Raw genomic sequence first — 12393 nt, 5'->3', positions numbered from 1 at the left:
GCCAGGTTAAAAAGCAGCCTTTGTGGGGCAGTTAATCTTTTCACTGGTTGTAGCATACCATGTTCCTGAAAAACCTATCAGCAAAAACACATGCTTATTTTGCTTTCTAGAGTAGCTGGATCTCTTCTGCTCTCCAGCTTTGGTTACGAAAGGAAGGGATAAAAGTACTGTCAGTCTCTTCTAGATAGGGTGTTTGAAGCCACCCTCACATTACTTCTCTACTAGATAAAAGATATCAGTGCTATGAAAATTAGTTTACAAAACAGCCTCTGCAGCAGCAAATTAATGCAACAGCAAGCAGAGACTGGACCATTCAGTACTTCAGATTATACAGATGGGCAAGTCTTACTAGGCACTGCTGCTAGGAATCACGTTAGCATGACAGAGAGCTTGAGTAGGGAATACAACTATTTCTGAAGTGCTGTCTTTCCCTGAACAGCAGCAGCAGCTAACTAGTTTATGTTTTCTCATCACAGAGATAAAATAGCATGAGCATATCTGTACACTGTAAAGTAATCTACTACACATTATTTTTTAGGATAATCAACCTCTATAATAAATCTGCAAAAAGTCAGTCTGCCTGTTGTGTTTACTTTTCTGCATGCTTCATAGCTGCTGCTAGAACATTTCTGTTGGTGAAACACAGCAGTATCTCTCCCAGGTAGAGTAATTGCGGAAAGGGTTAACAAGACTTCTGTGAACATATGAGAAAAAAAGTTTGCATGAGCAATTTAACATGGTTGCTGAGTTGCAAAATAACAGTAAGATTCCAGATTAAGTAGTGAAGTAGTTTAAAAAGCCATTTCCCCTCCTTTGAGCAGCTCTTCCAAGAGATCCTATAGAGCCAGAAAGGCCCAGTGAATCAACAAGCTTCAGAAACAAGTTCCTTCTCTTGCAACTATTAAATCCTGAAGTAGCCTGCATACTGTTCATCCTCTTTAGAAAAAAGTTTTTAAACAAAAAGCACTCAGGGTCCAGTGTTATTTCATAAATGTTTAATGTTTGTTTTTAAAATAGTACTGTTTAAAACAAGAGAAAAAAGTATCTACACATACACGGTCTTCTTGGACACTAGCAAAAGAACTTACATTACAGACAGACCCGTGAACACCATGTTCAACATCTAATACAGAAAATCCTCACTGATTAATCATTTTAATAATGCAAAGAATGTGCTCTCATACCAAATCAAAGAGATACTATTCCAGGCATGCAAATGTGCACCCACCTTCTCAGAAGAGGATTCCAGAAGCCCAGCAGCTCTAGATAACATTTTCATAGCTCCTGTGGAAATTAACCAAAAGCCAAAAAAGGGAATAATGGGCTTGTTATAGCAAATTCAGTGCTCATCCTAAAATCCTTCTTTCTGACCATCTGGTGAGTTTGGCTGTTATATTCCCAAGTCTGAGGCCTTTCTAAAACCCAAAAGGACTTAAAATAGTCTGGAAGAAGTCTGGAAAGCTTAAAACAGAATGAAAACAGCTATGGTTGAACATACAGTGAATGCAGGTATCACAGTAGGATTTGTAAGAACTAGGATACCAGAATTTATGTATTTGATGCTTTGGTCTTGGATGCTAACCTTATTAAGTACCGTGTTTAATCTTATCTTACATCTTTCTTGAGTTCTGAAACACAAATTTGACCCTCAGAGGAATAATACAGGTATATTAGTATCTTTGATGATATGATCTCTCTTCTATAGACATTGTAGCCAGCTTCAAGTAGGCTGTCCACACTTGTCTACTACGAAATGCCGAATACATCAAATGTGCATTATATAAAGTACTGTACCAAATGTAGGTATGGAATTTCTCCCCAGCAGCCAAATTGAATCCACTGCATTAATTCATTGCACTGAATGCATGAAATACAGGTATGAATTAGTTTTGTAATCTTATCTTGGATGTTTGGCTAGACATACAATCAAGATATACTGATTTTAAGCCTCTCTTATACACTTGGTGAAGTAACATAATCTATGAAACTAACTGCCAGAGGACCTAAACTGTAAAAAGTCCTTGGAAAGCACCATATTAAATGGGTTTAATTGCATTAAGCCTTCAGTTCTTATAAGAAAAAGCAGTCACCGACAATGCTTTGCTGATGGACTTTGTTGTCCTGTTCTTCTGCAAACCAGGTATTTCTAGATACCTATCTTTCAGGTACATAGATATTGAGTCCTCTCATCTAATCATCTGGCATTTTTCTTTTATTTCTGGTTTTCATATCTGACAGGAGATGAATGGCTTAATGTGTGTACTGATGTGAGGATCATCCCTATCATTTCTTTATTGGGTACCTGTTACCAAGCTTTTGCGCTTCGTTACTAGTCTTCACAGCTATTACTGCTACTGAAGTGTTATTTTGCTTCAACATTCAAGTTCTACATTCATCAATCAAACTAAACAGGGTTGTTTCCCAACTATTTCACTGCTGCTTAGATGCCAGCTAAAGCTCCCTCACAAAGAAGTTTCTCAAAGTATTTTACTAAGAATTGAAAACAATACCTTATATGTGTGCTTTGCTCTCTGTAAACTGAATATTCTGCAGTCAGCCTATTGGTAAAAGAGATGAAGTAGCTCTGATACAGCTTTTATTTGCTGTAGCTACTCGACCATCCTCCACCATGTACTCTCACAATTTTGATGCCTCAGCTCTCTGCATCCCCAGTTGTTATACAAGCATTCTGGGAATGATTACAGCAACTTAAGTATAAATGCTAACTTAAAAGTACTTAGTCTTCTCACTCCAAGAAGAGCCTAAGAAGAGGTGGTGGTAGGATCACAAACCAAACCCCAAGAATTAACACTAAGTACAGAGTCTCAGTTTTCTGCTCTAAGACAAAGTAACAGACTGCAGCTGCTTTATTTTGCTCAGGGTGGTTACAGCCAAGAATACATCCATACTGGTTGACAGAAAAGGTGGCCTAGCAACTATAAACTTGAACTTGAAGTTCCACTTACTCCATGTAGGGGGCAAAAGAGGAATTAATTCTATCCCAGATAATGACTTTGCTCCCTTTGCCTTTCTGTAACATTCTGAGAGTAATAAACCAACACAATTACACATTAAGTGCCCCCAGAAAAACCTATCCCATGTGGTATCTCTTGCATTTCTTCAGGGGAAGAAAGTCTGAGTTCTGCAACATGTTAGACAGACATTCTCGGTCATGTAATTCTAGTCTCAGATGAAATAAGTTTTCAACCCTAAACTTGTCACTACACTAAAGAAGTATAATTTTAGCATGCTTTGGGGTGTACTGGTTTGGTGGACAGTTGTCTCTTTAAACCAACAAACCAACCTACTTCTGCCATCATTGCTCTCCCTTATTGGGAGATACTGGATATTTCTGAAAAAAAAAAACAACACTTGGGATCTACCAGTCTAAAAAAATAGTTAAGAAAGTTGGTAAATACAAATTATCTCTGTCTACGGGGAAAATTTAAGATCTTCGTGGGGCTTCCCTTAGATAAGAATTTATTTCCACACTTGCCAAGAATTAAGAAGTATCAGTGACCCTGTATCTTAATCTCCTACTTGTCATTTCTACCAGTAAAACAGACATGTATTAGAAAGAACTAGTAACAGAACACTGGTTGGTACGTTACTTCCACTCACAAGGCCATTTAAAACAAACACACAACCCTCCCCAAAGCCCATATGCTGCTTAGTAAAATCTCAAAGAATTGATTCCAGCAAGCTAGAGGCAAGATATGCATACTCAAGAGACTACCACAATAATAATTTTGTCTAAACCATGACTTCTGCTTTTAAATTTTTCAGCATAATTAAAATATTTGACAGCTGCTTCTACTTTCTAAATAGACCACAGGTGTTAAAAGAAACCTGCAAAAACATTTAAAAAAACCAGGGCTTACAATACATAGACAGAATGCCAGTTGCCTTTCCATGGCTCTTCTTTTACTGCCTCTAAATAAAAAGCTGTTCTGCCACAGACTTCATCCAAGAGAAAGGTCTTTCTGCCAGCCTCCAACATGGCAAACTAAAAGTTGCAGTATAAAATAAATGCCTGGAGTTAATTCATCACCCTTGTAATTTACTAGGTATTTGTGTCTGCTTTGAAAATGTGCAAAAAAAAGAAAAAATCAAGTAGATTTATTTACTCCCTATCAGCAGCTTTCTAAAAATTAGGAGAAAGGCAACTTATCGCGTATGGAGCTTGTGAAGAACTAGGTCAGGAAGGAGAGGTAATGTCATATTGCACCATTCAAACATACAAGTAAATCCCCCTCCATTAACTCACCCCTCCTCCTGAGGATCTGGAGTCAAGCATCCAAGGCCAGCCTAGAACTTAAGGCTTCCCAGTCAGTGCACTACGCTACAGCTCTGCCAGCACAGGGGATCAGTACAGTAGATAAATCATTTACTGCATGCCTCTGAAAACCACAGCAAAAATAAATAAATAAATAGGTAGATCAAAAAAATATACATGCAATTTCAAAAACTTTTAAACAACAAATGCCTCCACCAATATGCCTGCATGTCATAGTCCACACCATTCATTTTGTTCCTGCCCATTCCAGCAGTTCCGGGAGTATCTTTTACTCCTACCTTAAAAAAAAAACAAAAAACAACAAATGAATCTTACTTTCAGCGCAGAATAGTGTCCTAGACCACTCAGGCACAGAACAACTATTTGACCAAAGGCATGAAAAGAAGTATTGTTTAACTCGTATCAAATGAAGACTTAGCTTCTGGAAAGCTGAAGACAAATACAAGGTAACAACTCTTAGTTTCTCATTTGCAAAGCTCTTGCTTTCCTTTGGTGCTAGGTGCTCTTCATTCCTGGCCAGCAGGGCTGTGCGCTGACCACCAACGTTAGTTGTAGAAGCAACTGATAAAAAGGATATTGCGTTTATGTTGATGTCCTTTCCACCAAAATAAAGTTAATAAAGAGCACTTCCCACACAAGTAAGACAACATTGAATGAGGATGTCTGAAGAAGATTGTCCAAATGGGTTTCTCTATTGTTGCATATACCGAGACCTTCATGAATATGAATTGAGAAATGAAACTAGCCAGGTGGTCAGTATTCCAAAACATCATCATTTAAAAGCATAAAAAAAAAAAAAAACCAGAAACAAACAAAAAAACAGCCTTCCCTTCCTATCTCCCTTCCCTGCACTGTTATCCTTCAATACAAGGCACGCAAGCTTAGGTCCACCCTCTTCCATGTTAGATTTACAAGGGCAGGCACTTCACCGAAGAAACTGAAAAGAACACAGAGGTAGAATATTCAGCTGTCAACTGTGAACAAATAAGCTCAGATATATAATCAGACATTTATAGAATACCGAGAAACAACTACAAAGAACTTTAAAAAAGAATAAAAATAAAAACAGAGTTTAAACAATCTCTACCCATTACCCAACTTCCACTTAAAAATTATCAAAAGCATATCAAACCTTGTTTTCTTTGTTTTTGACAGCAAATGGTTATTTGAAGAAAGTAGGGCAATGATACTAACAAATTCTCCTTACATTCCATGCAGGAACTGCTTAAAATTGTGAAAAAGGCTCTCTCAGGACCATCTTTCTTTCTTGTTTTGGGGTTGTTTTTTTCTTTTTTTTTTCTTTGGTGATTTGACCACATTCTCTAGTTTTACAAATTCACATTACACTCTTGTATGCTCTTATATTTCTAATATAAAAAGCACAATAACAACTCTGAAAAATGTTTAATATCATCTTTACACAGTCATGGAAACAGAAGAAAAAATGTCATTTTTTTCCCCCTCTGAAAGTCCATGTGCTGGTAGTGATCACAGAAATATTAACTCTGCTTGTTTCCCTCCCTCCTTTACAAAAGGCTTAGGATTTCAAACAAACTTCCAGCGATGATGTTGACAGAAGTTCTTCCACTGACTTCAGCTGAGAATAAATCAGGTTTTTACTGAGCAGGCTAACTGTTGAATATCTTCATTGTCTACGGCTTCTCAATTTTATGAGCTACCACAGGAGGTAGAAAGTACTTGAAATAAAACACTTCCCTAGAGCTAAAAAACAAAACAACAAAAAAAGAAATAAGAAGAAAGTCTTGTTGAACACCATATGTTTATTTTTTAAACAATTTACAAATTCAAATGTTCATTTTATCCAAGCAAACACATTTAATACTTTAGTCCTTAATAAGCTATACAAATGAAAACCATCACTCTAGAGTTTTTGATAGCTCTAGGATCATTCAGGATAGGCATGCATGTGTCTCTATCACATGAAGCGAGTCCAATTCCTGACACCAGGGTTCTGGTCTTCTACTTCTTCAGAGCTGGTCAGCTGCTAAATGATTTAACACAAACAGTTACTGGATCACAATACAATGAAAGAAAGCCCATTTCAAAACATGTAAGTGACCTCAATATGTCTGATCCAGGTGTCAGGCCACAGAGCCTTACCGATTAGTCTTCTTCTCCAAAAGCCAGTTGGACAGATTTTCTCCCCTTGATTAGTGATGTGGCATCCATAAACGTGCTTATACAATACACTGAAACCTTGGATGTGGTGCTTGGGGACATGATTTAGTGGTGGGTGGTTAGAGTAGTATGGTTAGGTTGCGGTTGGACTTGATGATCTTGAAGGTCCTTTCCAACCTGAGCAATTCTATGATTCCATGAAACAGCTTAAGTACAGATGTAATACAGCAGTGATTACAAATCACAAAGACAGATAAACAAACAAAAGATTAACTCTAATCACATTTCTTGCATTTCAAACAATGAAAGTAAACAAAACCATGCATTACAGCTTAAAGAAATATTCAGTTTTAGTTCTTCTGCAAGTCTCCGTTTCCTCAAGTTCTAAATTGCTGTTCTTGAGCTCGTCCCACAGGTTGGACTACTTGTGATGCTACTGACAGAAACAAGGTGAGCTGGAAATCATCCAGAAGTGTTCGAAGAACAGAAGCCCCCAAAATAAACAACAAAGACGCACGCATTATAAAGGAGAGATTCCATTTTAATAGCAGAAGTGTAGAAAAGAAATTGGCAAAAAATTCACATGAAAAAACATTTTACACAATTAACTATGTACAGAATAACATATGTGTCTGGTTTCTGATGATGTTCAGTTTCAATTTAGCCATGTCCTATGATGCAAAATGCACCCAGACCCCTCAACTGGAACAAAACAAACAAACAAACAAAAAAACATACACGTAACCCCAGCCCTGGCTCCTCAAATATTGGGGCTGGCTGGGTTCATTTCAACCCACTGGGCTTTCTGCTAAGCTTTCAGTAATTCCTGAAGTTGTTGTAGCTTCCAAACTACTGTCAGTGGTTTCTGATTGCTCAGTCTTCTTGCTCTGGATAGTGAATACTCCCTTGCCCCCTGAGCCATCCTCCTTTCCGTGTGTTTCTTTGAGCCCAGGAAGGAACGTTTCCACACATCCAGATGCTTGACTTTGTCTGCTGCCTCCATCACAGCTCAGGGACAGCATTTCAACAGCACCACCTTTTCTCTGCTCCACTTGCCAAAGGGTCTCGGACATGGGAGAAATGCCCTGCATTTCTGGAACCTGCATGACTGCTTCCATAGCGTCATTGTTTGAGGGTTGCAATCCAAGATGCGATGCAGCTGTTTGAGAAACCTGGGTGCAAAGTTTATCTTCCCCTTCCCAGCTACCAGAAGTAAACGTGGCAGAATCAGTAATCTCTGCTTCATCCACTGTTTTTCCAATGCCCACCTTGCTCAGTTTGCTTGACCCCAGTTTAACAGATGCAATAGTTTCTAGTTTTGAAACTTCTTTTACATTCGTATTTAAAAGTCCTGCTGGAAGGATACTGATGTCTTCATGTATTGCCTTAGTATTTCCCAAATGAAAATCTGTGCTTTTGAACTCGAGCTCTGCCTTTTCAGAGGGAGTCTCACTGCGTTTCGTATTTTCTGATCTCAAGGAATCTTTCTTGTTATCCACACTAACACTTGGAGAGAGCCTTTCAGATTGCTCAGTATTAAATCCTGAGTGAGTGGTATTCAGATGAAAGTCATTGTCTGCTGAGGTTCTTACAGCCTCACGCTTTGTTTGCCTGTTGACAGCTTCTTCTGAAAGATGCTGACTGAAATCTGCTGATAAAGCAACTGCTGACTCTTGGACAAGATCAGAGCAAGCCCTAGAAAACCCTGCTATTCCTACTTCTTTTCTGTCTCTCTTAGCAAAAATATCATCTAATGTTTCACCAGATCCGGTGTGTCCTAGTGACTTTTTTTCAACTTCAACTACTAACTCTACACTGGATCTAAGTTCAACAATGCTCGCTGAGCAGGCATTGACTAACCAAGCAACCTCCTGTCTTTGGGTTTGCTTATCTAATACTGCATGGCCTGACAGTTCAGGTCTAACCTTTTCTTGTGCTTCTAATGTGCTACTTCCAGATTTTGTGTTATTGAGAGATGTCTCTGGCTCTATCTCTGTCAATTCTGAAGCACTAATTTTATTAGAACAGGTTTTCATTTCTACATTAGGAGTATTTGATAATTTCCAACCACTTTCAGAGTAAGAACTGGTTGCCATGACCTGTTCTTCTCTGTTGGTTCCAGAAGCATCCCATTCAGCAGGACTTCTTGTCAATTCTGAAATCTTATTTTGGGTTTCTGAAATCTGAGGAGCTTTGCCAAGGACTCCGGGTGCTTCCAAAGCCACACTGTTCAGTTTCACATCTTTTAAGGAAGTGTCAGTAGAATTTTGCTCTGTCATTACTGCTACTAAAGCTTTTTCTTTTGAAGTGTTTTGAGAATCACTGAGCAAGTGTGGACTATCAGTTTCTGAAACAGTTCTACAGCTATCACTTACATTTTCCTCTACCAAATTGGGATCTCCCAAATTTTGAATTTCAATCTGTTCTAGACTAAGCTCAGGCTTTACTGCTTTTATTTCCCCATCTTTCTTCACTTCACCTTTCTCCAAAGTGCCAGGGACATCTGTGTTACCAACTGCAATTTTATTTGTATCTTCCTGTCCAACTTTCTCTTGGATCTCTGCTGTCTGCAGATCACAGAACTCCTTGCTGTCTGCTTGCACTCGACTTGCTACATCCACAAGTCCCTTTTCTGCAGGCATCTGAATATGAGAAGCAGGTTTTGCTTCTAGCAGTTCTGTGACTGACATTTCTGGCAGCTGAGGCTGAAATATCTTCTTGTTCCTTTCAGCGTGATTCTCATCAAGAATCCAACTGCCTGTTACTTTATTACTGCACTGTGTAGAATCCCCCTCTTTCAATTTAATCTGAGTATCTGTTGAAAGAGCCTGGGATTTTTTACCTACGTCCTTCTGAATATCACTTTCAGTGTCACCACTCGTCTCAGAATTAGGTATTAAACACTCCTGAAAACCAGTTTTCTCCATTACTGTGCCTCTCTCAGCTGAGTGGGCCTGGCTAACTTCAGTAGCCACATTCTGAGATTCCTCTTTAAAGGAGGATAAGCTACTGACTGTTACAGAGCTTGCAGGAAAATCTGCAGGTTTAGCTAGGTTAGAGTTTTCTCCATTTGGAAGCGTAGAACTTGCAAGCTTGCTGTCAGCTGAACCCTTTCCACCACTACTGTAGAAAATATCATAGAGATCTTTAGCATTGGCAGTGGCCAGACAAGAGTTTCGTTTCTCTATCTTTTTTGCCTGTTCACTAAAAGCAGTAGAAGGTGGTGGTGGTGGAGGAGGAGGAGGGGGCTTTACAGGCATTGCCAGCATTGTCTGTTCACTTTCAGACACACCTGGAGCTACTTCATCTGCAGGGATGACAGCAGCCTGCTGGACTGCAGGTGGAGGAGGTGGAGGAGGTGGTATATCAGAAGTCTGAGAAGACTCATTTTTCTCTGGTGCTTTCAAATCCTCCTCTGACCCTTTTAATATTACCTCTTCTCCTCCAAAAGCTTTTGAGATGATATCTGGAGGCAGCAGAAGATCTGCATTGGTTTCTTTTACCACAGGTAGTGGTTTGGTGGTGGCTCCAGCGGATTTGATGGATAAAAAGGTGTTCAAAGGTGCAGGTTTGCTAACTGTTGCAGTAGTAGATTTCCTGAAAATCATAGTTGGGACTGGTAGATTGGGTAGAATTTTTGATTGTGTTGATGTATAAGCAACTGGTGTCCATGGGCTAGTGTGTGGAATAACAGTTTTCCCAGACAGCTTGATTTCAATGGACTTGGCATGGAGTTTCCCAGACTGAAACTTGTTCTCCTCTTTGTTTCCCTCCATACTCTCCTCCTTTGGAATAGCTACTCCTGGGGCTTTATCCTCTCTCTCAGTCTTTTTCCAGCTGAATTTCCCAAACGATGTCTGACTTGGTGATTCCTTTTTATATTCCTCCTTCTTTTCTTCTTTTTTATCCTCTTTCTTCTCTTCCTTCTTCAGCTTAAGCTTAATACCCATTTTTCGCCCAGAAGAATCTACTTTGTCTTGAGTTTCATTAGCTCCTTCTCCAAGCTCTGGGATGTTCTTTGTTTCCTCTTTCTTTATTATTTTTGCTTTCTTCTCATCCTTCTCTTCTTTCTGTTTCTCAACTAGTTTCCTCTTCAGCTCATTCTGCCGCCTGCGCTCCGTTTCCAGAACTACAGCCAATCCAGCTTGACGGTCTAGATTTCTCCTTTCTTCATAAAGTGGGTTTTCATCTATGTATTTCTAAGGAAATAAATGGCACTGTTTTAGCAACTATTTCAATGAAAAATATAACACCAATTCAGTTCTGTAACAGCTTTGCCTTGTTAAGTAAGTGCCATCTCAACACTGAGAGAGCAGAGAACTTTTTCCTACAGAGAAACTGAGATGCTATAAACTCCACATTCTGTAGTTTAATGCAAATTGAGTGGTGGCTTCCAGCTGTGCTGTCACTCTTCTGTAGAGTTTGAAAATCAACACTGGTACTTAAACACAATTTAACCTTATGCAGAAGAAAGATCGATCTCTATGCAGTGGGAAGCTCTGCTTAGTCAGTTCAGTGCAAAACAGTGAAAATAACCCAACCCACCATGTCAAAATGTAATTCTTCAGGAAAAGATGATAGAGCAAATAAAAGCTAACAAAAGGAATCACTCACTCCTGGTACATCATTTACCAACCTTGTATTTTTCATTGTGAGGATGACTTTTCACATGCTGCTCAGCTGAGATTTGATCTCCAAAAAATTCATGACAGAGCTGGCAGTAATAACCAGTGATGGGAATCAGAAATTCAGACCCTGAAAAGGCCGAAGGGAACAATCAGAGAAAGCAAAGTTTAAAAAATGCTAAGCTTTTAACAAAGCCAAATAAACGCATCAAAAAATAACAGCAAAACCTCCAGCAATGTTCCTGTTCACACTTTTGAAACAGAAATTGGTGGTCTTTATGCTTACAGAATGGTAAATACCACTAGTAGGAGCAATCATGTAAAGTGAAGAAGCTTGATTATTGTGATTCAAAACTGTCATTGCTCTTCACAATATAACAGCTATCCTCTATACAAATAGGCTAATACTTCCTATAGTTTTCATCTATCTTCCATCTTTGTGGTATAGTCTCCTCAAATAATAAACATCTGGTTTATAAAAAGAACACATTGAAGTTTAGCAAAAGTGCATCCCTGTGCCTGCAGAACCTCCTGCAGTTATCTAACACATTGCAGATCCTACCAAGTACTCATCAGTACTTTTTCAGGGAGACCTCTATACTAAATACGTTCAATGGAAGAGTCTGTTGCAAGACTTTGTGGAGTACTCCACAAGATGTGCTCAAACAGAGCAAGATTTTGTGGTCATATTCTGATCTGAATTCTAATATGTTAGTAAAAACGACTTCAGAACTACACTGGGAAAAAGTCACCCAATATTCAAAACAAAAAACTAAATTCTACAGAGAAAAGAAGGAACCGTACTATGTTTTCCTACATTCTTGCTCCTTTTCCACAAGAAGAACCAGGAAATTACATCATCTGCCATTTACCTAATAATACAGTATCTATACGTGCTCCCGTAACTATGTGAAGTTTTGAAATTCCTTTCCCTGAGTAACTGGAACCTGCTGGAGGGCTAAGGGAGAAGAAATGCAAGTTTTAAAAAAGTTAACATACCTTTGGCAGGAACAGTTATCTTATCAATGCGCTTTATGGAGTCTTGTTTGGTCTCACTCTGGGTCTTCGAAGCCCAAGGTCTGTTGTAAGGATCCAGGGTCTATTTGCACAGTGACAGAGGTATACAGGCTCACATATTACACTAGCAAGGAAACTACACTTGTTCTTTTTTCCTTTTTAACATCCTTCCAGAACACTGAATATTAAAATCAATGTACAACTATATACAGGAGCTAGGTTTTCCACTTTTCCCCCCCATTTTGTAATTTATAATGTGAGAATAACCTGTGAAGAGGGTAAGACATAAACAATATCGAAGGACAGGCAAACACA

At 38.9% G+C, this 12393-nt stretch overlaps 1 protein-coding gene across 1 annotated transcript in view; it reads right to left on the bottom strand.

Annotated features, from left to right (window-relative positions):
- Positions 981–12393, bottom strand: part of ZNF318 (zinc finger protein 318) — a 31177-nt gene continuing 19764 nt past the window's right edge. The window contains exons 8-10 of the mRNA XM_021390334.1: positions 12061–12160; positions 11073–11191; positions 981–10635 (exon numbers count right to left, since the gene is read on the bottom strand). Of these exons, the coding sequence (XP_021246009.1) occupies positions 7225–10635; positions 11073–11191; positions 12061–12160 (3630 nt within the window). The 3' untranslated portion in view covers positions 981–7224. The remainder of the gene's footprint in view (positions 10636–11072; positions 11192–12060; positions 12161–12393) is intronic.

Source organism: Numida meleagris, chromosome 3 (genome assembly GCF_002078875.1).
Source record: "Numida meleagris isolate 19003 breed g44 Domestic line chromosome 3, NumMel1.0, whole genome shotgun sequence".
NCBI classification, from domain to species: domain Eukaryota; kingdom Metazoa; phylum Chordata; class Aves; order Galliformes; family Numididae; genus Numida; species Numida meleagris.
This window is presented reverse-complemented; position numbering and strand designations above follow the sequence as displayed.